The sequence below is a fragment of the Aquila chrysaetos genome, chromosome 10, assembly GCF_900496995.4.
Source record: "Aquila chrysaetos chrysaetos chromosome 10, bAquChr1.4, whole genome shotgun sequence".
NCBI classification, from domain to species: domain Eukaryota; kingdom Metazoa; phylum Chordata; class Aves; order Accipitriformes; family Accipitridae; genus Aquila; species Aquila chrysaetos.
In genome coordinates, this window is record NC_044013.1 from 11,394,491 (window position 1) to 11,420,410 (window position 25,920).

The 25,920-nt window shown below is 44.4% G+C and overlaps 1 protein-coding gene across 13 annotated transcripts in view; it reads left to right on the forward strand.

Annotated features, from left to right (window-relative positions):
- The window catches only part of ABCC5 (ATP binding cassette subfamily C member 5), a 74,575-nt gene that overhangs the window by 34,181 nt on the left and 14,474 nt on the right, over nucleotides 1-25,920 (forward strand). For 9 of the 13 annotated variants that reach the window (XR_005933471.1, XR_005933472.1, XM_041126971.1 and 6 more), the window contains 14 exons: nucleotides 1,035-1,137; nucleotides 1,845-2,029; nucleotides 3,099-3,245; nucleotides 3,593-3,722; nucleotides 4,253-4,406; nucleotides 4,553-4,681; nucleotides 6,062-6,248; nucleotides 6,982-7,071; nucleotides 9,441-9,630; nucleotides 10,367-10,526; nucleotides 10,952-11,030; nucleotides 11,969-12,082; nucleotides 13,176-13,340; nucleotides 14,072-14,155. Coding sequence is in view for 11 of the 13 variants with exons in the window: in XM_041126971.1 (XP_040982905.1) it covers nucleotides 1,035-1,137; nucleotides 1,845-2,029; nucleotides 3,099-3,245; nucleotides 3,593-3,722; nucleotides 4,253-4,406; nucleotides 4,553-4,681; nucleotides 6,062-6,248; nucleotides 6,982-7,071; nucleotides 9,441-9,630; nucleotides 10,367-10,526; nucleotides 10,952-11,030; nucleotides 11,969-12,082; nucleotides 13,176-13,340; nucleotides 14,072-14,155 (1,917 nt within the window). In the remaining 2 variants the exon portion in view is untranslated. Of the gene's footprint in view, nucleotides 1-1,034; nucleotides 1,138-1,844; nucleotides 2,030-3,098; nucleotides 3,246-3,592; nucleotides 3,723-4,252; nucleotides 4,407-4,552; nucleotides 4,682-6,061; nucleotides 6,249-6,981; nucleotides 7,072-9,440; nucleotides 9,631-10,366; nucleotides 10,527-10,951; nucleotides 11,031-11,968; nucleotides 12,083-13,175; nucleotides 13,407-13,787; nucleotides 14,041-14,071; nucleotides 14,156-16,748; nucleotides 18,821-19,919; nucleotides 20,845-25,920 lie in introns of those variants that run through there. The other 4 variants (XM_030027023.2, XM_041126978.1, XM_041126979.1 and 1 more) reach the window with 4 other exon arrangements.

Below are 25,920 nucleotides of genomic sequence, written 5' to 3' on the forward strand. Positions count from 1 at the left end.
AGTAAGAAGAGATTAAAAAGCACATCTGCAGTTTATTTTTTAAGAGATGAGAGGCTCCTTATTCACAAGTTGCAGACATTTTAAAAAAAAAGTTCCCAAGAAGGTACCATTGTGATAAATATACAGATATAGAAGGTGCTTGGTGAAATTTTGTCCTGGGAGATGTTAGTGAAAGAAGAAAAAGAATATAATGCATTACTCTGCATATCCTTTCTGAGGCATGAAGATTATAGTTCTGCCGTTTTTAAGATTAATGTAATGACAGTTAACATGAGATTCTCTAGTCCGCATGTTTGACTGACCTTCACTGTCTTTTTGTAAACACTAGCTAATGGAAGGAGCATTAATTTGCATTCCCGATGGGATAAGAAGAAATGGATGGTGAAGTTAGATTCTCTGTGGTTTCATATGTGTGAGATGTCTCTTCTCACATAAAGTGTGGGAAGAGGATCCTGAAGATGCTGTGTAGGGGATTTTAATTAATGTAGGCTGTCTCTGAACAGGTAGTAACTTCCATCTGTGGGAAGAAGGCTGGTTTAGAACAGTAATTGTATGTGCAGTTTAGTGTTTGGACATTTGATTTCTGGAAGTCCAAGTTTTAACCTGACTTTGTCCTTAAAGACATTTCATGAGAGCCTTCCTGAGTGAAGTACTAGGGTGCTTGGGGAAAACAAAGCCTCTTAATAAAATTGTAAGTTATTTTTACAAGGGACAGGGGGTTTGTATCTTTCTCTCAGTAGTAGGGGTGTCATTCCTCTACCATGTACGCACATAGTGTCACTGAACCTGGAAATTAAGCTTGTGCACTACCAGTACAGATTGGTAGCAGTTTAGATTAATAAAGGAGGAGAACTAAATCCACTGGAGTTGGCAGTCATCCGTAATAACAGCGAAGTTAATATTCCCTGTGATATGAATGCTAAGCTCTTGAAAGTCTTTGTCCTTAGGATGCAGCTTATAAAAAATTTGGGTTCAGATATGAAAATGTCAAAGCAAATTACTCCGGTATGTTTAGTGTCATTGTTTTCCTGCAGATTAATATAAAGAAGAACACAAACAGTTCACTGAAAAGACCCCAGGATAAAAGTACCAAAACAGGGTCTGTGAAGAAGGAGAAAGTTGTAAAGAAGGAAGAGGGTAACTATGTAATCAGATTTCTGGCTGTAATTATTTTATACACCAATAAGCTCAAAACATTTGCTTTCAAAGTGTATTATGAATGTACCTCTCAGGTTTTGAAAGCTGTCTCAAGTCCTGGTCACTCAGTATGGTTGATAGGACACAGGCAGTGGGCAAAGAACATTCATTAATTCATTAAATATGGGTGCCTGCACAATGTTTTTAAGTTCAGTCAGGCTGCTGCTGGTCACATGCCATTGGCACAAAGGAACTTGTAGTACCCTGTCTCCCACACCACTTCTGCCTCCTATCCTAAGAGGCCAATGTGTATAGCTTGGTACTCACAGAGTCCTAGGCAGGACATGGCATTTATGTATGAAGAATTGGAAGATCTAACCTCTGTTTTGTGGTGTTCTCTGTTTGATGTTAACTTTGAACTTCAGCAGGGTTTAAAAAGCAATAGTGAGGCTGATACAAGCCTAGCATTTAAATCTGTGCTGATTACTTTTTTTCAGACATACCATGATGTGAATGATTCTGCAGAGGAAATGTGACTTTTTGAAAAACTGTTTGAACTGTTGAGTTCTATGTATTAAGTAATGTCTGTGTTTCTGAAAGTACTCTGTACAGTTGGAAGATGACTGTAGCTTTGTGTATGTTCACAAACTTAAAAATTTTCATGCAACAGCTTTCTTTTCTTCACTCCCTTCTCTTTTGTTTCACAGGTCAGTTGGTCCAGTTGGAAGAGAAAGGCAAAGGCTCTGTCCCCTGGTCTGTTTATGGTATCTACATTCAGGCAGCTGGAGGCCCCTTTGCATTCCTCATCATCATGGCACTGTTTGTGCTGAATGTGGGCAGTACAGCTTTTAGCAACTGGTGGCTGAGTTTCTGGATCAAGCAAGGCAGCGGAGTAAGATAAATAGCTGTTCTACTCTCTTGTGTTTAATGGGCAGGGGGATTGCTCTCCTAGACTAATCCCAAGCAGTCCTATGAGACCAAATGGTGCTTCTTAATTTAAGCAAGTTGTAAGGCTCCCAGAAGGTGATTTCACCAGAGAGTTCATCTCCAAGAATGAGAGCTCCACTAATAGGAAAGATATAACAGCTCATGTGGTTTTATACTGCCCTCTTGTTCCTTGTCTTGGTTAGACTAAGAAAAGGAAGTGAAAATGTGAAAGGCGCCAACAAGCTGCAGGGGGAAATTACTAATTTTAGTGCTGTTTTCTGTTTGAACGTGACCTTATATCTAACAGGATAATCTTCTTAAAGTGTATGGCTTTCAGTCAAATGACTTTTGGGAGTTGCTTTGAAGACTGTGCTGACCTAGGATGGTTTGGGACTTTTCCTGCTCTAGAGGCTTTGATTGCAAGTCTTACTGCGTTTAAAGATTCAAATATAACGGCAAGATTCTTGTTTGGGTGTGGGGAGCAAACTACTAACCTCAGAGAAGAAATAATGAAGTGCAGATGGCCAACAATATTAAAATAAGCAATGAGGTCCCTAAACGTACTTAAAGATTAAAAAAAAAAAGAATGAGCATGTACGATAGTGTGACAGTAAAGAATTTATTGCATACTGGCAGAAAATAACAACCATATTTGATAAGATGTACAACCTATCCAAGATGAATATTGCTGTTTAATAGGAGTGGTGGTATGCAAGTATCTGGTGTTGTTAAGAATACCACAAGAAATGATAAGCACGAAATGAGAGATTAGGAATCAAATGAAGTAGGTATTGTGGTATTATTTTCAAAGGTATTGAAGGAAAACGCTAAGGGCTACAAATCTGCAAGTCAAGTATCTCTGCTGGGGAGAACTTTCTGAAGTATTCCAAGATCATTGAAGTACTTAATTTAAAGAAAAAGTATCAAATATGGTGGGAGGGGACAGAGGACAGTTAAATACTACCACATGTAATGTGTACATGATTAATCCTTGTCTTAACTAATTATTCATTGAAACCTTGAATTTTCTGCAGAACACCACTGTGACTTTGGGAAATGATACTGTCATAAGCAACAGTATGAAAGATAACCCTCACATGCATTACTATGCTGGCATCTATGCACTGTCTATGGCAGTTATGTTGATTCTGAAAGCTGTTCGTGGCGTTGTCTTTGTAAAGGTATGTGCTAATGCTGCTGTTTTTCTTATCTTCGCCCCAACCCCTTCTGCATATTGCTGTCACTGTGCTTCTTTTGGTCACCTCCCAAGAGACATTTTGAATGAGAGGAAGTCAGATCACGGATTGTGAGGTTTCCGTAAGTCATCTCTTGGGGCTGCACCATGCTTTCTGTTAAACTTCTGCACAAATTAATAGCTTCTTTCCACTGGTTGGAAGCACAGAATGCAAGAAAAAAACCTTATGGTTGGAGAGAGAAAATAAGCAGAATGTTTTGGTCCCCAGGGGAGGGGCAGTGACAGGAAGGCAAACATCCTTTCGTAATGCTGCAACATTTTCTGCATTGTCAGGGAACTCTCAGAGCATCCTCAAGACTCCATGATGAACTCTTCCGACGGATTCTGCGTAGCCCCATGAAGTTCTTTGACACTACACCCACTGGGCGGATTCTCAACAGGTTTTCCAAAGACATGGATGAAGGTATCTCTCACTGTATGCGCTGTAAATCCCACATTCAGACCTCCGAGTCTCTTGCTGTTGGGGTGATCATAGCCTATATCTATTGCCAAATGTGTACTTGTAATAGACAAAGCAGGAATTGGGACATACCTGGTTATGATTCTAGAAGGCAGCTGATACCTCAAGTCTGTCTATTCACTTATAAAGAAGAATATGTGCTTTTGTACCTACAGACTGCACATGGACTCTTAGCAGACTCTTAGCAGTTAATGCAGGGGAAGCCTAGAGTTTCAGGGTGAAGTTGATGTGCAGCAAAGGTGGTAATTAGGTCAGAGCTGCATCAGGGCTGTTTCTGCAAATGGGAATAATTGGAAAGATTACTAGCATCTCAGAAGATAAAAGCACCCCTAAGGAAAATGTATGTTTTTAATAAGCCATGAGAAATCACTGTCCTTGTCAATGGTGATGTACAGTTGGACTGAAGTGCTTTATATAGGTTGTTTTACCTTTCTGTACTCAAGGTCTTCCTCTTTTCCCTCCATTTTTTCCAGTTGATGTTCGTTTGCCATTTCAAGCAGAAATGTTCATCCAGAATGTCATCCTTGTGTTCTTCTGTGTGGGGGTGATTTCTGGGGTTTTCCCCTGGTTCCTGGTGGCAGTGGGGCCCCTCATTGTCCTGTTCACAGTTCTGCATGTTGTGTCTAGGTAAGTGTATCAGCTGCTTTGACTAAAAGTAGAGATACTTTGACCTGTTATTAAGGACATAAGCTTCTTCAAGTATATGTGCATCAGTGTAGTGGTTGGCATATGGTGGCTGTATATATCACTTAAAAGTGTTTCTTTGCTTCCAGAGTCTTTATTCGAGAGCTCAAGCGTCTGGACAACATCACACAGTCTCCATTCCTGTCTCACATTACATCTAGCATACAGGGTCTCTCCACAATCCACGCCTACCACAAAGGACAGGAATTTCTGCACAGGTCAGTCTAGATATCCATCTGAGAGTGGTGGAGCACAAAGCAGGGTGTGACAGGTTTACATTCAGAAAGATTTATTAATGGGGTTTGTAGCTGGTGGCATACATTTGCTCTAAGAGTGAAAGTTACTTTTGGGGGAAGAAAATGGGGGAGAACAAGAAGGAGAAGGGAAAGGGAAAACTCCCCATTAGCCAACTGGGAAGAATAGTGATGGAGTCCCAGGTGAATGCCCTCCTCTGGGGTTCTCTGCAGTGCAGGAGGTGGCAATGATAATGGTGAGGACAAGTTTTTGGCCCCACTTTTTTCCTAGTGGTACATACTTTTCATCAGGTCCTTCTCATACTTGCTATTGTTTGTTTCTCCTTATGATGGTATTAGCATTGGTTAGAGGATGCTGACAAAACCTCAGTGTGCATATTGATGAGCTGTTAGTCTCTGTGCACATGTATAATTGGATAGGATTTATCAAGTATTTAAGTGACTGTTATCCACCTTGTTATACACTATGCTTGGTTTTCTCCAGTATAAACTAAAATCTGCAAAACAAATGTTAGGGAGGGAAAGTGTAACATTTCTCATGTGAGTGGTAGTTGCTTCCCGTGAGAACCTGCCATAACAATATCAGGCTTTTGCAGGTGCAAGGTCATGAGACCAACAGCGTGGGGGCAGAGGGAAAATTGCCACAGAAGCTCTGGAAAGACAGTGCTACACTAGCTTAGATGAAAGGTTCCAGTGGTGCAAATAGCAGTCCCTTAGCATTGCTGGTGCTAGAGCACTAAGGCACTGCACACACTGGGTAGCAGTGATTGGTGTAAAACTGAGTTGCACGTTCAGAAAATCTAGTTACTGGCTTTGTGAAAAATCTCTCGAGTGTCTTGCCTTAAATATACTTTCTCAGCTCTGCAGGGTCAGGACTGTAAATTAAATAGCTATTGATGTGTTTTAATTAGTGTCACCAATCCTATCACAACTTACAGTAACTTTACTTTTTTACATTTGTGTATAACACATATTCTGAAGCACTGCTGCTGTAACCCTTGGAGTGATTTGTAGCCATCGAGCATCCTCCGGAAAGTCTCGCATAGGTGAAGTTGTGGTGAAAGTGTGTGTAATGTCCCTGAATTTTGATTCACCCCCAGTATTATTCATTGTTGTACACAGAAACTTGGTAGTTTGACTTCCGAGAGTTTGAGCTAAGTAGATATCTGACATTCAGGAAAGTTTGCAAAGTCTCAAACTCGGCCATGAAAGCAGGGTTTGTGTCAATAATGGACTAGTCTTCTTGCCCTGAATTCTGATACTGAAACAGGGGTTTAAGTAGCTGTGCTATTTGTAGAACACGAGGACTGTGAGGTCTACTAACCTTTCCTGGATTTGTTTCAGGTATCAGGAGCTCCTAGATGACAATCAGGCACCATTCTACCTGTTCAGCTGTGCAATGCGCTGGCTAGCTGTACGGCTGGACATTATCAGCATTGCTCTTATCACAACCACTGGCCTTATGATTGTCTTAATGCATGGCCAGATTCCTCCTGCCTATGCTGGGCTGGCTATCTCATATGCTGTGCAGGTGAGTGTGTCGACATACTGTAATATTTAATCTCTCATTTAATGTAGTTACTGCTAATAAGCAAAAGTAACACAATATTGAAAACTTTCCTTAATGCACTAGAATGGAAGAAGATACTGTTATCCCTTTTGGTAACGGAGGGGAAAGCAATTCAAAGTGTCGTTTGCTAGCAGTAAAACGACTAATTATGAGGAGCTAGGTGCTCAAGGCCATTGTCTTGGGGAGCTGCCTCTTTTTAAATGATGAAGTAGAAACCATTTGAGGCTCTTCATATGCTGCATATTGCAATTTTCCTGGATATTTCCAGAAATTGGGTTGATGATACATCAGACATCTGCCAAACTGATGTCTTAATGTATTGCCTGCAGTATGTTTTCAGAGCGAACAGGATCCAGTGTTGCAGCTGTGCAGGTTAGACACTTCAGGGCTCAGAATGCTTACTATTAGAGCTGTTGTTTGTCCTTTTCTGCCTCCTGGTGGTAGTAAGATGAAATTACAAAACCTAGCTAATAGTTATGTGGGAAACCTTTCTAAACTGCTGGCTTTCCAACTGATTAATAAATTATGGTTATTTTAAAATTAACTATAAACTAAAATTAACTTGCCTTGGGCACCTTAGCTATATGATGCCCAATGGCAAGAATACTTGTATCAAATTTTCATTAGGTTTGTCTCTTAATTCAATAACAAATCACAGCTCTAAATTTGTCTTTGTTTTCTCCCATTGCTCCAGTTAACAGGGTTATTCCAGTTTACAGTAAGACTTGCTTCAGAAACAGAAGCTCGCTTCACCTCAGTGGAGAGGATTGATCACTATATCAAGGTAGGACAATAATACATTTAACTGCCTGTTATAAAATTTCTTGTTGCTTGTTATGTTGCTGGCACAAGAGAAGAGAAGGTCAGCCATAGTCTTCCTTAGTACAGAATGTACGTTTCTGATCTTGTAAACACATTAGTGCGTGTACTGTAATACTGCAGAGTGTTTTATGAAGCATGTATATAAGCATTGACAAGATGAATAGCACAAGAGCTGGTAGGTAACTAAGCTTACAGGCATCACTTGCCTGGCATCAATGAAGTTACATAAGGATATTGAAAGTTTGCTAACACTCTCAGTAAAGAGTGGAGTGTGTGAAAGGGATAACTGGAAATTCAATACAATATTTTAGAGTAAAAGGATGGTGTCCTGGCATCCTTCATTCCAAACCTAATGGACCTCCTTCATTTAAACATAGATAACTGTTACTTTATCTACATGTAACTCTGCTTCATCCTAATAAGTGTACTACTTCTTCCACAGCTCTCGTTATATAACATATTTCTATGTTATATATTGTATGTATGTTTTTTGTATATATATAAAAAAAGTTAAGCAATTGCTCTCATTGCAAACATGAGAAATGCACTAGGCTAAACATGAGAAATATTCCAAACTATATGCTTAGCAAGCTGCTCTGATTATCAGTAACCTTTTCTTCATAACTAGGATTTGTGTATGCAGAACTGGGCATAGGTCAATGGGGAAAGTGTAGCCAGGAGAAAGCCTTCTACTGGGTCTGGTCTTTGAGGTGAAAGGCTTTTTTTAAATTAGCACATAATACACATTTCCTCTGAACTTCAGAGGAAGATATATATCTTTTTGGTAAATCTGGGCTATGTAGTAGTTGATATTTGTAGAATTTTTCCTTTAGCCTGTGGATTTAATACTGAAGAGAAAAAAAAATTTAAAGCTGCCCACTCCGTCAGTTAAATAAATAAATCCTCTTGTGGCATCTAAGTAGAAAATTTCTGTGTATGGAAGACTTGGTGACCACACAAGCTGACAACTGTCTGCCAAATACTGCCTGGTATCTCTCACTGGGCTGAGATGGGTTTATCACTGTCAGGCTTTCAGTGGCAAAACCCATAGTTGTAGGCTGTTGTGGTGGTTTTTTGTTTTTGGGTTTTTTTTGAAAGTTACTGTATGTCACTTTATATCACTACTAAGCAACACTTTCTGTGATTTTTCTTATTTGGATCTCTAGACAGCCATTTTATTATGAAACTGTAAAACTAGTTTGAATCTAAAGAGAAAGAGTGCATGAGCAGCGAAACACCATGCAGGTTCTGTATCTTACCAAGTCCCAGGCTTGGCTTCTTTCAGTGCAGGCTTCGAGGTTGCTGTTATGAGCACCAAGCTCAAAGAATTGGGGTACTATCGTAGCAGATCACTGTTTTTCTCAAACCCTTGGGGTACAATTAATCTGCCTCTAACTAGATGTTGCAGATGTCCAGAACTGACATAGTCCCTGTGGGATCTCTCTATAGTCAATGTAGGAAATGGCTATCTCCAGAGGGCAATTTATTACCTGTTCTATGTGTTTATATTAGAATGAGAAAAATCACACTCCAGAAATACTAGCTTCTTTGTAGTGACTATAAAGGACTTGACGGGGCCTGGTTCAACTGCAGATTCTTCCTTTGTATGTGTTTAAAGTTACATGAGGTGAATCCCACAACAGGATTTCTGCCATTCTTTGAGGCTGTTTGTGCCAAATATGGGAAAGTGACCTTGGCTCCATTCTAAACATGCTATAAAGGTACATGTTTGGCTTTCAGAGGTTCTGCCTTTTTGTTTAATCTGTGAACTGCTTAATGAGGGACCTATTAAGGGGCAGAGTAAAATAGCAAAAGCGAGCAAGCTGGAAGGGGCCCGACTGACTCAGTGATTTAATAGAACAGAAGAGAATGAGGAAGAGAAGGAAGAGGGTAGCATTTGTACAATGTGTCATGTGGGCGTTCTCTTCTGTGTCAGAATCAACAGAGGTGACCTTGGCATGACATAGCAAATGAGACATAGAAACAGAACAGATTTTCCATCCAGTCTTTGGAGTGCCACGAAACTCAGTAGTATTGTGCTCATAAAGAATAGGCCTAAAATACTTCTTGAATACCATTGATGAAAAACATTGTGTAGAAGGGCCAATGTCATTACTGAGGCAACAGGAGGGCAATAACAGTGTGGTCAATGTAACACAGCAAACTTCTGAACCATTGGGCCCGCATCCAGCCACACAGCTCATCATAAAACTGCCATAAACTGATATGGGCTGAGTCTCCTGGGAAGAACTCCTGCTGAAAGCTGCAACTGATAATTTTCCTTTCTGGTGTTTTGTTTACTGGAAACTGACCTTCTGGGTTTTTTTAAAGACACTTTCTCTGGAAGCTCCTGCTCGAATTAAGAATAAAACTCCTCCTCTGGACTGGCCACAGGAAGGTGAAGTTGTTTTTGAAAATGCAGAGATGCGGTACCGAGAGAACCTGCCTCTAGTACTTAAAAAAGTGTCCTTTACCATCAAACCGAAAGAAAAGATTGGCATTGTGGGAAGGACAGGCTCAGGTAAGGAAAAACACTAAGCAGAGTTAAATTACTACTTTTACAGAATGAGAATGGAATAGAGTGGGGCAGTCATATTGGTTCTTCTGTCATTTCTGTGTTTGAGTAAATTGTTAATTGCACAGGAGTGGTCCAGCAGTCTGTCAGTGGTGAATTCTGTTCATGTGCGTACATAAGCAGGATCCTTGTAAACAATAAGGAAAACAAGTTTCCATTTAAAGTAGAGGGATATCCTACTATGCCTGAGCCAGTATACTCATAATGTTTAACATCCCAAGCCACTTAGCAGCACAGAATGCTACCTACAACATGCTCATTACAGCTTATGTGACTCTTTTGAAAGTTTTTTGTAGTGATGCTGCAGCCAGGTTTGGCTCAGAAGCCTGTAATGTAAAGAATCAAAACACCTGTTTGTGAGATGACTTAAATCAACTCCAAAATGTAGTTTCTAAATAAGCAATTAATATTGCTATATTGGGTTTATGTGGTAAAGTTTTGGTAGTGGGGGTGGGGTGGCACTGCAGGGGTGGCATCTGTGAGAAGAGATTAGGAGCTGCCCCTACAATTACTTAGGAGTTTAAATGCTGAACCCCAGCATTTACCAACATTGTTTGCGAGGACTGTATGGTATTTTAAAATGGTTTTCTTACACATGGACAGCTTTTAAAATACTTTCTCATCTCAAAGCTGCTATGACTCTGTAGAAACACTAGGATTGTTTTTCCTGTCTCATTTCTAGGGAAGTCTTCCCTTGGAATGGCACTCTTTCGTCTCGTTGAACTGTCTGGAGGCTGCATTAAAATTGATGGAGTGAAAATAAATGACATTGGTTTGGCAGATCTTCGCAGCAAACTCTCAATAATTCCTCAGGAACCTGTGCTATTCAGTGGCACTGTGAGGTTAGTGAGACCATAAGAAGGCAAGAAGGACTAAGCGGGCTATCAGCTTATACTTGAACTCAAGTAGGTGCCTAGTGAGATGTTAGTTCTCAAGCATCCTGTTCTCTGTTATTGGAACAAAAAAACCACAGCTAAATGATTTTAGCTGGCCCAGTGCAGAACTGGATGTGATCATCCTCTATGGAAGTCTTGCTTTCCCTTTAGATTTGATTGAAGTTTTTTGTATCTTTGTCTTCCATCTCTAGTCTTTTGTTCTTTGGCTACTCTAACCCTAGCGTGTTGGGAACATCTGATTTCCTTGGCAAGGAAATTCTGTCAGTGGAAGGCTAGATGGGAATAATCCATCTGGATGAATTAGCACACTGCAGTTTTGCCATTCATTGCTGAATAAAAATTCTGGTTATGTTTTCTGCTTCCCCCTCCAGATCAAACTTGGATCCTTTCAATCAGTACAGTGAGGAACAAATATGGGATGCTTTGGAAAGGACTCACATGAAGGAGTGTGTAAGTATTATGTGCCTATGAGATATATGTTTGTGTTTTGGCTTCCAAACCAACATGTTCTGTAAGTAGCTACTTCAGAGACCTTTAGATAAAGCTTTTTCTTTGCAATTTTTTCCCCTCATTGTTGATGCTTTGACTGATTCCCACCCCCCCACCCCCGATTTTATAAAACTGATTTTTTTTGAGAATGTGCCATATTTCTGTTGTGTACTTTTTTAGTATGTAGCATAGCAGAGCGCTGCTTCATCACATGGACTCCCAGGGTGTTACAATGTTTCAAGTGGTATTTTTTTCTGTCTGTGCCTTAGGTGTGCATTCTGCATTTACATTTGTGAGTATAAATGTCACACGTGCACATTTATACTGAACTTAAAATCTACCCTTTGCGAGGCCCTCTGCAGCAAGTCTCACTGCCATGACATTTCCAATTCTTCTTTTCTTGTAAGTCAAGTGCCATGTACAGTTATGGTACATAGGCTGCAGTAATTCATGCAGGGACCAGGTTCACTCTTTTCTCTTGGTGAGAAAGATTGTCAAGAGATTTGTATTCATGTTGATATGATTTTGTACATGGCATGCTTTTTTTGTAGAAATGAAATACTTTGTACTTAAGTCATTCCAAGGTTGCCTACTGAGATGATATAGCTCTATAGAACACCACTAGCTTAGTCCTAGTGGTATTCTCAGGAGCTGCCACTGAGTCACAGGCATTTCAACAGGACTAAGCAGGTCTGATGTTGTATCGCTGTTCTAGCATTAGTTGCTTGTTACTAATTTCCCCAACGAAGACAGCGAGAAATGGACAGCAAAGTGTGACAGATACTTTGGAACATGGGCAAAATCAGATTTGCAGGAGGAGCAACCGTTTGTCTCATGCCATGGAGATACAAAAAGTCTGTGGAATGCTCTAAGATTTTTGCCTCTTCTTTCCCACACAGGTTGCCCAGCTACCTATGAAACTTGATTCAGAAGTGATGGAAAATGGGGAAAACTTTTCAGTTGGAGAGAGACAGTTACTGTGCATAGCTAGAGCTCTACTACGTCGTTGCAAGGTGAGCATAGTGATGAGAGAAATAGCTGGAGATACCAAACTGATAGGATTGAGCAAGCCTTTTTTTGTGCCAGATTCATTCTTTCTGTCAGAGGAATCACACCAACAATTATTGTGACCCAGAGGGGTGTAGGGTTGTAACAACTAGAAAGGCATCTGTAGCCAGCTGCTGGCTTCTGTAATGTCATGCCATCAGAAAGGTATTGCTTGTTAGTGTTAATAACAGGGTGTCAGACTAGCCTAATGATTTATTCAGAGTGTCCTGTTACTGGTGAGCATCAGATTCTTTCCTTCTTCCACCTTTTTGTGAATGTCAGCCAAGTAGTTTCCTTCTACATGGAGCCCCACTAAAATGTAGTCTCCAAGTGGAATTTGGGATCATGCTATGCCGGTGAAGTTAAAGGTTTTGCAGGAATGGAAGACAAATATAATTACAGTGAGAAAGGACTTTTGGATTGACATTGACTAGGATTCTGATTTTAACATCCTTTTTTTTTTTAAATATTGCACACCATAATATTTTAAGGTTCACTCTGCATCTGTTTTAAAGGCAGATTTCTCAGCAGAAGTTACTGCTCTCTGTGCAGTACCTGCACAAAAAAAGTCTAGTTTAGCTTTGACAAGACACCATTCCAAATCAGTTTATGTCTGAGTCTGAGAGGAAGGGTAACTCTTTATGAGCATAAGAAAGCTAGTAAGCCTAGTTGGTATTGACTCATTCCAGAAGGAATGTCACCATCAAGGATGTGTCAGATTAGTTTACCAGTAAAATTTGTATTTGAGATTTAGCTGCTGAATGTAAAAAAAAATAGTAGTGGACACTTGAGGCCCAGGTCAGGATCCAAACATCTCGTGGCTCTAGGATGTGACCATAAAACACAGGTGCGATCCATAGAGTATCTTTGTTGAAGGCAATTGCATAAAGAAAGCTGAAAAGGTGCTTGTAAAAACTACCTTTGTGACCACAGCTCTGTAAGGATTGCCAGTTGTGACAACTCTTGGTCATGGTAATTCTGCCCACTCTACATATTTTTATGTTCAAGGAGGGAAAGCGTTACTATGGGTAACAGCCAGGATTATGTGCTGCTTTTCAGATTTTGATACTGGATGAAGCAACAGCTGCTATGGACACAGAGACAGACTTACTGATTCAGGAGACTATCAGAGAGGCATTTGCAGACTGCACTATGTTAACAATTGCTCATCGCCTGCATACGGTACTGGGCTCTGATCGGATCATGGTGCTAACACAAGGACAGGTAAGCAGAAAGACTTGTGGCTGCAGTTCCTGTTGCAGTCTGGTGTTGCCATATGTGCAGGCTGAACTGAAGGAACAGCTAGTATTGCAGGGTAGAAAATCCTCTGTGTTCATTCACATCCTTGGTAATAAAACTCCAATAGAATCAGTTATTGCCTGACTGTGACAAGATCAAAGAGGGCAAAATTTCTTTTACTCTCCAAAGAAGTACCGTACAGTAATAGTCTCTCTCTTAGAAGTGTTTTTAAAACTCCCTTTGTAGGCTAATTCTGAGATGGGTAATAATGTAAGCATCTCTGCTGGGGCTCAGTGGCAGTTTCCCATTACTTTCATGAAGCCCTGTGCTATCAAACAGGCATATGAGAGATACTCAGAGAGATTCACTTTTCAGGCTTCCATGTGGGAGCCATAAACAGTTAAATCAAATGTGAGAACATTTGGCAAGGCTCTTAAAGGTAGAGAAGGCAAAACCCCATAGTGTCTGCCTCTGTTTGCCAGAGCCACCAGAGGTTGCTTCCTGCTAGGTAGTTCCAGTGTTTGTCTGAGCTAGTTTGAAGCATCCCAGGTTACAGTATGTAGGCATAAATGCACATACTTTCACCGCTTGATGCCTCATCTAAAGATGAGTACCATGTTTTGGCTTCTTTACTACCATGTCACAAGTCCAAGGGGTGGGAATCCATTTTCTGCTGGATTTTACTGACATACTTTACCTGCCTTGTTTGCTTTTAGGTAGTGGAATTCGACACGCCGTCTGCCCTTCTGGCCAATGAGAACTCGCGCTTCTATGCTATGTTTGCTGCTGCGGAGAACAAGGTTGCTGTCAAGGGCTAAAATTCAGGGCAAAGTCACTTTAGTTTTGGAGAGCTACACTCCCTGCCTGTGGCAGGCCAGCTCTTCCTCCTCCTCCTCCTTCAAGCAGATTATTGCCTTTTCATCTCTTAATTTTTAGCACAATGTGTCAAGCCAGAGAGTTTTTAAAACCGTGTCAGAAGAATTCTTCATGTTTTTATTATTGTATTTATTCCATAATCATATTACTAATTTTTTGTTATTAAATGCACTCTACGAATGGCTCAGGGAGCCATAGTTATAAATGTATCAGAGGCCTATAATGAAGCTTTATACATGTAGCTATACCTATACATAATTCTGTATATAGCCTATATTTACAGTGGAAATGTAAGCTGTTTATTTTATATTAAAATAAGCACTGTATTAATAACAGTGCATATTCTTTTCTATCATTTTTGTACAGTTTACGGTACCAGAGATCTGGCTTTGTTATCGGACTGTATCAGACACCGTTTTGTCTTTTACAGTTTGTCTTTTCCTAGTGCCGGATTTTCTGCGTGTCTGAGTGGAAGTGAAGCTTTGCAATAGTGTCCTTTATTGTCACATCTTTGTTGTCTAGCGCAGGGGAGAAGAGCTCTGTGGTGTAACTATTGCATTGTAATTTATCAAAGCTATTTGGAGCATCGCTAATGTTCACCACGGCAGCAGCTGCTGCTTCCCATGATGCTTTCTCAAAGCAGGGTTTTTAGTGATCTCCTGAGTGGAGAACCACTTCTGGGTCACATTAAGGCCTCGTATTTTCTCAGTGTCCTGATACAGTATTTCTTACTGTATCAGCAGGGTTTATTTTAATGCAAGCAAGCCCAAGCTCCTCCTGCTTCGCTGATCTAACACAACCAAAATCTAACTGTTCGTGGAATGATCTGTAACAAGTTAATCAAAAGGTTCAAATCGTACCCTGTATGCTAGCAGGAAAGCCTTTTCAGAGTTGCTTCAGCTGACTGACTCCTTTATCTTGAAACTGCTAACACTCCTCAAAGGTTTAGGTTGGCTTTCATTGGCATGGGTAACACTAACTCTTTGTTCTGCTCACTTGTACTACAGTTAAACAACATCAATATTTCCTGTTTCTTTATTGCACACTTATTAAGGAAACAGTCCCCCACCCCACATCTTCTGGAACTTTAAACAGGTTCCTGTTGATCAGGATGTAACAGTGGTGTAGGACATTGTTTTCTTACTGTAAAGAGACCTACCTCAGGTTACTAGGTCCTGCATAGTACATTGCCATGATCACTGTACACCATTCCTGTTTTACAGGACCTGTGGCCCAGGTGGGCATGGTCGCTCCTATAATAGCCGTGACTTATTGAATGGTCAGCGTTGCATGTCTTTGTCAACTTGGACATTTTGTAGCCTTAGCATGTTTGCAAAATGTCTCATTGAGGCAGAAATCTGAAAAGTAAATAAAACTATTTTGGGTTTTGTAACTTTTATTGGCTTAAGTAGTTTGTTTTGGGCACGTAAATAACTTCTCGCCTTTTTGAGCCCCGGGGGACAGTTTTGCAGGCTGGTTTTTTTTCTTGTCTATGCACCATGGCCTGATCTTTCTTCCTTCAGAGTGGAAGTGTTTCTTTAAAAGTGTAGTGGGTAATTTTTGTGCCCTCTAGCATGGGGGTGGCTTGCAATATATGTATGTTTGTGTTGAGTAGTACAGGGAGTAATAATTTATAATGTAAGTATTCAAGCCAAGTAACAAGGGGGGAGGTCAGACGGAATACAGAAGATCCTTCTTAGGCTCAGATTTTTCCACTTTCTTTACCTGCAAGCATTACTGTTTATAATGTGGACATGACTGCCAAGTCACAGCAACAAGCATTTCTACCTGCCAATACCACAGGCAAATCATGGTATTAATGGAGCTTAGACTGTAGTTTGAAGAAAGCACAAAAAGCATCATTTGTTGTAGTTGTTCTTTAGTAAGTCTTGTCCTAAGCAAGAATTAACTAGCACAGATCTTACCCTGCTCCCAGGCCTGGACCCAAGATTACTCTCTGTCAAGCACTGGCCACCACTTTGCTCAGTGTTACTCAATTCAAGGAACAGTGTGACTGACCGTATGCTGTGGTTAGGAAAGGGAGAAGTAATAGGCCTCTTTCCAAAGAACACCTGGCTAAGTGGGGGGTTCTTTTTTGTTCAGAAACTTGAGGACAAAAAGAGAAACTGGGGAGACGTGCAAGGGAGCAGGGGTGATAGGCCAAAGAGGTAATGCCCTGCTTCTTCCCTAAAAGTAGAGCTGGGTAGAATGTGAAGGTGAAGGTTGCATACCTTAAAGGGGGAGGGAGAGAACATGGAATGCACCTGCCTAAGACTGTGTCTAAACAGTTCAGTCAGTTGTCATGTGCAACTCTGTCAAGGACAGGATTGTCTTGGGCCCTGCAGAACCAAGTTTACCCCATGAACTTCAGTATTTCCCTTGAAGAAAAAGGGCTAATGTACCTAGTTCTCAAGTGCCACTGGGGTCAGCGTGGCTTCATTTTGCAGCTAAGGCTGAGCTAATGGCAGTCTGAGCAAAAGGGGAGCCATCCTGATCTTCTCCTCCTTCTTCTTCCAGGCTGGGAGTTCCTTCCACTTTCCTGATGCCAGCACTGGTTCTTGCCTGGTCCAGCAGTGACCCAGTTCAGAAAGCTAACTTGCAGAAAGTTCACCTTCCAAAAGCAGGAGTGCTGTACAAAGAAGGAGACAGGAAGGCACCCCTGGAAGGGAGGTGAAGTAGGGCTGCTCTTTTCAGTAGGTGCTAACTGTAATACTAGCATAGGTATGAGAGGAAGCTGCGCTCAGGATTCATTGCACCAAACTGCTGCTTCCCAGTTACGGTCTCCTAAAAACGTGAATACTTTCCTGCTGCTTCAGCCAGCTGAAATAGCTCAACAAGGTGTCAAACAAGGGACGTGGACAGCAGGGATTAGCTCAACCATTTTGTTAAACCTTAGCTCCAGCGTTGTTACTTTGGAGTTACGGAGATAGACTGCCAGAGGGAAATGTTCTTTCTGCTGTAGTCACTTATCTGCTTCATTTGGCACTTGTCTCCTAGACAGTACAGAAGTACTGCTTCTCACATGGGTAGCAGTAATTTTTTTACTGGCTTTCATCCTGAACCACAGGAGCAAGCTGAGGCCTGGCCCAGGGCCCTGTCACTGAAATGGAAGGAAGAAACATCAATATTTACAAACGAGACTGAAATATCTCTATCTTTGAAGCATTCTACAAGAGGTTGATGATGATGGGAATTTCTAGGAATTGGATCCTGCTTTAGAGTTTATAGTGTGATATCGTAGAGAAGACTTCATCCTGTGAGGAGTAGAATAAGACTCTGGGATTGGGACAGAGGCTTTCGTTAAAGAGATCCTATCCAAAATAGCATGGAGATAACTCATCCTTCTTAGTATACAGCAAAGGCTGTGGGCCAAGACTAACAGGTGTGCAACTTGAGAGAGATTTGCCTGGGATAATTGGTTTGCTGTGTCACCCTCAGGAATTTCAGTTGCATCAGTTTTGCTTATTCTGTCCAAATGCAGTGAGTGCAGCTGATCCCAATTCATTATCGTAAGCTTAGAGAGTCTTAAAGAGAATGTGTTCCTGCTCATCTCATCTATCTGATGAATGGAAACGTTGCACTTGCTTGGGACTTCAATCAAAACGCAGGTAGGATTCTTCTAAAATTACCCAGTGGAGTCAATGTGCAGTTCGATCGGTGTAATTAAGTCCAAAGTCAGGCCCTGAAGTTGTGCTAGCTTGAACACCTGAGGAGACTTCACCATTACCTGCTGTGAAGATCATGCAGGGTCAGATCCCGAGGTTGCTGGGGCTGTGCTCCGCCTGTTAACCCTTCGATGAAAGCCAGAGGGAGATCAAGCAGTCTTAATACATTCCTGGGAACAAAGTTTGAGAAAATACACTTGCTTCAAAAGGCAAAAGGTATGAGTGAGAGAAGGTATCGGAAGGAAAGAATAAATGCAGAAAATTTGATTTATAAAAGGAGGATGTGGAGAGAAAAGGTGGCAGGACAAGAAGTTTCTCTCTCTTAGAAGGGGATTGGGCGAAGACAAAATTCCTTCTTGAAGGTGCTTCAAAAGAACATACTGAGAAGATGCAGGGTGGCTGTAATGCCCTCATTAACCAAAGAGCTTTCCTGAATGCTGCCTTGTTATTTTTTACTGCAACTGTAGTGTGTGTTTTACTATATATAAACAATCACACAAAGGTTTTCTTTATAGTCCCAGCTTCAGGTCGGTCTAGGATCATACTGTGATTTGTTTTACCATCAGTTCAGCTGGTGACAGCAGCCACATTGTGCTGGGGCCACGATTTCTGCCTCGAGTATGACGATACAGTGGAAACTCAATTGGAACTTGGTGCAGATGCTGCTGTCGCTAGTGTGAGGCTTGGGAGGCTTTTAGAATGTACCACTATGGGGTCATTAAACCCACAACCATGTAATAAATGTTCCGTGTCATCCAAAAGATGTGCCTTGGAGACTCGTCAGGCGTCTGAGGTAGGCAAAGCGTAACAGTGAAAATAACTTACAGAAGTGTCACTACACGGGGCAGAGATCTCCTGTACGCTGCTCTTGGGCTGCATGGAGTTCAAATCACAGTTACTTCCAGCACACCTCCTTCCTTCCAGCTTACTGTTTCCTACCGTTGTTGTACAACAAGCAGTTGTATAAAGCTGATAATTTTGTGGTTTCTGTCCTTTCCGATTTAGGGAGGTAGCAGTGGATGGTGTGTGATTGATTGCCTCGAGCATTGGGGAAGAGTAAAGCAGAGTAAAGCACGTTATACCTGAGCTGGGATCTGGGGGCAGTTGGCAGTGAGTGTTGGAGGCAGGCAACTACGGGCAGCCAGGGTGGGAGGGAAGAGATTAAAAAAAGGGGGTGTGGGGGGTGCTGGTAGAGTGAGGCTATTTAGGGTTAGACTGTGAGCTAGATGTGAGGAGTGTGACCAGGAACGGGATGGAGGAAGCCAAAATAGGTACTGGTGGGATGAGGGTGCATGCATCAGCCCTGCTGGGAGCCGTGCTGTGGAGGGTTTGGGGTTGTTTGTCTTGGAGCTGGGGAGGGGGAAGGTGAAAACGAAGCGTTCAGGCTGCGTGGAGGAGGCAGAGCTGGCTGTGAGGCTGCGCCAGGGCAGGAGCGAACCGAGTGGGCCATTGTAGCTGTGCCAATGGCCGTCCCCAGAGCGGGAGCAGGGGATCTGCGCGTCCGTGTCCACACGGCACGGCCGGGGGGGCTGGCTGGGGGCAGAGGAGGGAAGCGCTCTGTGCGTGTGCGTGCGCACGCCCACGTTTTACGCTGCCCTGTGAACCGGGGGGGGGGGGGGGGGGGGTGTACAAGAGGGGTACGGATGGACGGAGCCCCCGGTTGGCGTGCAGGGCTCCACGCGTGGGTCAGGGTGGGCGTTCAGCGCGGATGCCCACGCGCGTGGGTGCCGCCCGCGGGCGTACGCCCATGCCGGAGCAGCGCACGATGCGCGCACAGCTACGCGCCCGCCAGGTGCGCACCGGGCACAGCCGCGCCCCTGCACGGCGAGCGCTCACGGGGAGGCGCGTGCTTGCGCGGGAACGCGCGTGTGCGAGGAGCGCGCCCGCACGGCCCGGAGCAACGGGCAGGGGCGGGCGCCCCCCCCCCCCCCGCTGCGCGCGCAGCCGGCGGGCGGGGCTGCCCTCGAGCGCCCCCCCCCCCCCCCCCCCCGCGCTGTCCCGCGCGCGGCGCCGCCTGGCGGCCGTGCCCGCGGCTGGCTGTTCCGGGCCCGGGCCCGGCGCTCCCTCGGCCGGTGCCGCGCGGGGCCTGCGCGGTCCTTTCCCCCCCCTTCCCCGCCCCGGTCGCTCCGGCCGCCGGGGCCTCCCTCCTCCCCGCCCGCCCATGGATTTCACATAGCAGCCGCCGCCTCCGCCGCCGCCTCCTCCTCCTCCTCCGCCGCCGCTCCATGGCGGCTCCGGCTCCGCGGCCGCCCGGCCTGTGCTGCTGCCGCAAGGGGTCCGCTGCCGGGCCGGAGGCGCCGCCGGCCCCGCCGCCTCCTCCCGAGCCGCCGCCGGACGTGGCGTCGGCCTCCAGCTCGCAGCTCTTCAGCCTCCGCCACCTGCACCTGGGGCTGGAGCTGCGGCCCGAGGCGCGGGCGCTGGCGGGCTGCCTGGTGCTGGAGCTCTGCGCCCTGCGGCCGCAGCCCCGCGCCCTGGTGCTGGACGTCCACCCGGCCATGCGCGTCCTCTCGGCCGCCTACCGCCGCGCCGCGGCGGGGGAAGCGCCCTGCTCCTTCGCCTTCTCGCCCGCCGAGGCCGCCGCCGCCGCCCCGGCCCCGCTGCCCCCGCCGCCCTGCCCGCCGCCGCCGCCGCCCTGCGCGCCGCCCTGCGCCGCCAGCCCGCCCTCCACCGCCACCTTCCTCTCGGCGCCCTGCATCGCCGCCGGCCCGCTGCCCGCCGCCTCCGCCGCCGCCGCCCCGGGGGAGCCGCCCGCCAGCCCCCCGCCCGCCGCCGAACCGCCGCCGCTGCCCCTCTTCGCCCAGCCGCCCTGCTCCGCCTGCCCGCTCGGCTTCAGGGTGGACCCCTTCACCGACTACGGCTCGTCCCTCACCGTCTCCCTGCCCGCCGCCCTCCAGCCGCACCAGCCCTTCCAGATCATCGTCCGCTACATCACGGCCGACGGCCCCGCCGTGAGTACCGCGCTGCAGGGGGGGGGGGGGCGCGGCGGGGCGGAGATGGGGAGGCAAAACGGGAGACCGCGTCCCGGGGCGGCTGGCGGTGCCCTCCCGTGCCACCCGCGCCTTTCTCACGTTTTCCCCTCCTCCCGTAACCGACCGTCGGGGAAGCGCCCTGGCCCCGCGGCAAAGGCAGCGGGAGGTGCTTCACTCTCGGCCCCTCCTTTTGTGTCGCCGTCCCTCCGCTGCCTCTTCCCTCCTCGCCTGACAGCCGCCTGCCTGCTTGGTCAGCGGCATCGGTCCCCGGCGGTGCCGGTCCCCTGCCTGCTGCCACCGAGCCCTGCGCGGTCCCACGCCGCGCTCGGCAGGGATGCTCGTACCCACCCAGCCGCCCTCCTTCCTTCCCCCGTCGCCCGGGCCCCTAAGGCTATTCACCCCCCACCACGGCAGTCATTTTAAAGTTTTGCGTCCTTTAAGGGCATCGCAGTTGTTGGCGAGGAGCGTGAAAATTTGAAAGCTCCTGCCTCGACTGAATTCTTCGGGACAAGTTACGTAATCGGCAAATACAGGAGCTTCCCTGTGGGTTTTGCCAGGTGCTTACAAAATCAGGCCTTGCGCGCCGAGGTTGACGTTCCAACGAGCCGTGGTCAGGAGCTTTGAGAAGAGCGGAGTGAGATTCCACGTATTCCTACAAGTTACCTGCTGGAAAAAGGGATGAGAAATGGCCCAATACACCCATTTCCATGTGGCCATGGGAGGTGCTCTCGTGTCTGTGTGAATTAGCCTTCTTCAGCAGTGAGATGCTTTGTAAATTCTGTCACTTCTTTTAAACCCCTGGTATTTAGATGCACTTTATTCCTGGCCTTTTAGGTGCTGTCTAGCAGATCTTGTGTTTTTAAGAACTTATGACAGTGAAAATATAAAGTTATCACTGCAACATTAGTTCTTTTTGTCACTGTATACCCCCTTCAGGTTGGGAATTGAACTAACGTGATTTTCATCATGTGGTTCTTGAATCTATTTGCAAAAGGAATGTTTTTTTGACAGTCTTGCAACTTTGATGCCTCTGTCTTGCCTAATGGAATTGACTCTCAGCCTGCTGGTTTGGTATTGCTGTTGCATTGGTCAAAACCAGTAAATGTGCGCATCTATTTGACTATTATAACGTATTCAATAAGGGCAGGCTTTGAACGTAAGGTTTCGTGCAAAATAACCCAATAGCAAGTACATACTAAGCCTTTCATTATGAAAGTGTTGCTGAGTAGAATGAGTTTGTTGGATCTGTTTCTGTCTCATTTTAATACTACGTTGAAGCTTACAAAAATAACTTCATCCTCAAAATGATCTGGATAGTCTTAATATATTGGCTCAGTCAGAATAGTGAGTTCCATGTGAAGATTTTTATTGACAGAAGTTTCCTTTTGTTAGATGGTGACTTTTTAACATGCTGGTCCTTCCCTAAAAGTGCAAAAATGAGGTGAAATTCTGGCACTTTAAAATTTCAGATCCACTTGTAAGTGAGGATATTGTTCCTTTTCACTTATGGAACTCCTGGTTTTACTATTTCCTTGTACAATACTCTGCTGAAGCTTTTCTGCACTGAAGAGGTATATGGACGATGTCTTTCAGGGCCCACAGTGGGTTCAGAAGATTGTGTTCTTTGGTTTTTTTCAAAATTTTGTGGAGAAACCTCTTTCGTCTACTCTATGGTGGGAAGGCTTTAAAGCTAATTTGGTGTTGCTCCGTGCTCTATAATCATTCTCAGTCTGGCCGAGCCATACCTCTCGAAGTACACGGTAACATACTTTCCTTCTCTCGAACAAATTGTTTTATTTTAGACTAGCCTGTGCTTTCTGCTGGGTTTTGCCAGCCCTGTTGCTGAAGGGGCAGACTGTCCTGCTGTGTTTATGGAGAAATGATCTCAGATGTAATGGAATACTGATCTGAGACTCAGCTTTAGAAATGATCTGAAAACCGCTGGAAGGTGCAGGGCACTGATTGATGTGATCTTCATTAGTCTCACCTTGCATTAACACGTCGCCTCCTTGGCCTTGCACACAATCCAGGGTGAATGTTACATACTTGAGGATGCTGAGAGTAGGGCATTTTTTCCATTCCCTCTGTTGTTTGTCTTTCTTCCCCTGGATCAGACGTGAACTAGCTTTTCTTCATCCTGTCTTTTGAAGCCTTTACTGTACCTTTAATGGCGTGTACTGCTTCAGTTGAAATGAAGCTACAGGGACTAGTGTCAAAAGATTATTGATGGTTACAGTGTCAGGGGCATGCACTGCCCTTTTCAAGTGATACTGAAAAGTAGAAGCAGGCGTGCTCGCTGACATAAATCGTACCACGCTTCCTCGCTCACTATTGTAGATTTTGGCTGGCAAAATATTTGTCCTCGAGTAGCACCTGTTCTAGCTCTTCATGTTCGCATGCTGAACTATTTTTTTTGGATCCAAAGTCATTTCGTGCTATTGTAGTGCTATCTGTCACTGCTGTTTTTCAGCCTAGTGTTGCATTTTAATAGGGATGAGTAACCCATATGTGTATAAGGGTGAACTGGTTTATACTCGTGTCTATACTCGTGTCTAGTACATTTCCTCACAGTCCCTTTTCTCTGCGTAAGCGAACAAACTTTACAGTGTTAGACCTCTGTCTTCTAGAAGTTCTATTTTCTTTGACCTTTCTCTAAATGTAATCTTTTTAGGTCAGGGTTTATTTTCTATGGGACCCTTAGCATACTTGTGGGACCTATAAAACAGTAAATTCCTGTTACAGTGCTGCATGGACGTGTTGGCAGTAAGATCAGCAGTGGAGATAGTAGTCTGTTTAAAATTGGAAACCTGTTGTCTTGATATACTTCGTTTGAGCCATCTGGATATGTTATTCGACCGTCCCATTATTTCTCCTGTGGAGGAAGGAGCCAAGATCTTTGGTTGTTTGATGGACATTGAGAGACAGCTGAGAGATTAAATCTGCCTTTCACAGGGCATTCCAGCTCCCTGTGCTGTTAGGAAACCATATGCTCGGTACATCACCAGTTTGCATCAGAAGCAAGACTGTCATAAATATTGTGTGTGTCTCATGATGTGGGCTGAAGGCACACGCTGATCAGGTGTGTCAGTGACAGTGCTCTTCCTCCCCTTCTTTTCCCTCACCCCTTACTTCTTGGTCCTACAAATACTCTTTCATAAGATTTTTTTTTTTTTTTTTTTCCCTAGAGAGAAAAATCTACATCTGTCTTTTGCCCACTGTGTCACACCTCTGATTTGGCAGCGCACATGTTAACACCAGTGCTATTTTCTTTCCATGACAACCTTAAATGCAAACCCCACTCTGTGTTCTGGTATAAAAAATTATAGCATTTCTTAATTTTCAGGATTCAGCAAAAAGGACAGCCCTTTTTGCAGTGCTGGGAACTTCCCTGTTGTTCCGTTAGATTTGTCCTGATTCCTCAGTCCTCCTAGAGTGACTTGTTGTCCTGGTCTGCTTTGCTCCTGTCACATCCTTTGCATCTCAGATGTGCGGTTTACTTTGTCATCAGGTGGAGCGGCTTGTTGTTTGTCTAGAACGGAAGCTGTGGCGTTGCAGCTCTTCTCGGGAGCTTCATCAATAATGCAGGTAGAAACATGGAGAGATTTAAAATTGAAAGAGGCTTAGCTAATTGCCTTTGTCATTTACCAGATTTGGGTAAAAGATTGTAATCTAAGTCAATAAAAAATATGTTCTTGGCAGGTGCCTTATAAAGTGTGAGCTTCTTTGCAGTATGTGGGCAGGGAGAACCTGGACTGCCCAAAGCCTCTGTTCAGCAGAGGAGCCAAACAGCAGGTTTTTTTACTTGAAATGCATCGTAGAACAGCTTTAATGTGTGAAACAGCTCACCTGTATACTTGAAAAACTAGATAAAAATGATGAGCATTATGAGGAGTCACGTATATTTCTGAAGGGCAGCACGGGAGGGATTTGGATGTAGAGTAGATGATATGGCCCCAAATACTGCTCTGTCCCTGTGTACTGCTCCACCCCCCGTCCCCAGCAGTACCCTGCTCCTTGCACTCCTTTCTGGGATGCTGCTTATACTCGTTTTCCCCAGTCCATAGTCCTGCCTCTGTCCGGCAGCATAGCCTGGTCTATTTATATTACAGATCTATTTATATTGTTTCAGGATAACTTTCATCATTGTTCCAAGTGCATCTGGAAAGAGAGACGGAGGCTTGCCATGTAGCTGCAGACATTAGGAAACAGGGGAAAAAAATACTTCATCCTCCGCAAATATTTTCCCTCTTGGCCTGTGGGGCTGGTGCTTCATTTAACCTCAACCAAATGTCAAATAAAGGGGAACTGGTTGAAAAGAAATTGTCCCTAATTTATGGAGTTTCTTGTAAACAAGAATCAGCTTCTCACTTCCCCTTTGCTTCCTGCTTATGTTTTCTTCCTGCTCTGGTCAGGGAGAACTTCCCCTTATCTCTCTGCTCTAAAGACATCATCTGTCAACCCTTTTTCCTTCCTACTCTAGTGTTGCAACTGAGGTCTGGTGGTGTCTTATATCTCTGTTTTCTTTGTTAGCCTTTTCTGTCTCTCAAAAAGCAAAGGAAACAGAACCTTTGGAAGGTGAGCCTCTTCAGCAAGGCCAATGATACAGATTGTAAGTCAGACTTTTTGTGATACAAGCACAAAGCCACTGATCAGAGGAGTGTTTTTAAAAGTTGGCATTGGGGCAGATCTTGAAAAACTTAATTTCTGAGCCTCCTTCCTGGATCATTAGAAAACTACTACCCTGGATTAAAACATAGCACTTGCATTTTTATGTGAATGTGTGTTCTGGGCAGAAGCTATTAGTTTCAAACTGTGGGTTTTAATGAGACCTGTGTCCCCAGATGCCTTCTGGAATAGTTGACTCCAGTTCCACAATGTCACATCGCAGAGACGATATTCCTTGCCGTGAAATGCAGGTATCCATGGAGTAGAAATCTGTAGCTGTGTAGTGCACCTCGGCTGTGACCTAGGGATTTGGCCAGTGGCATGCTGAAATGCAGCATGTGGATTTGAAGAGTCGCGTAGCCTTAGCCCTCGTGGTGTAAGTGAGGCAAG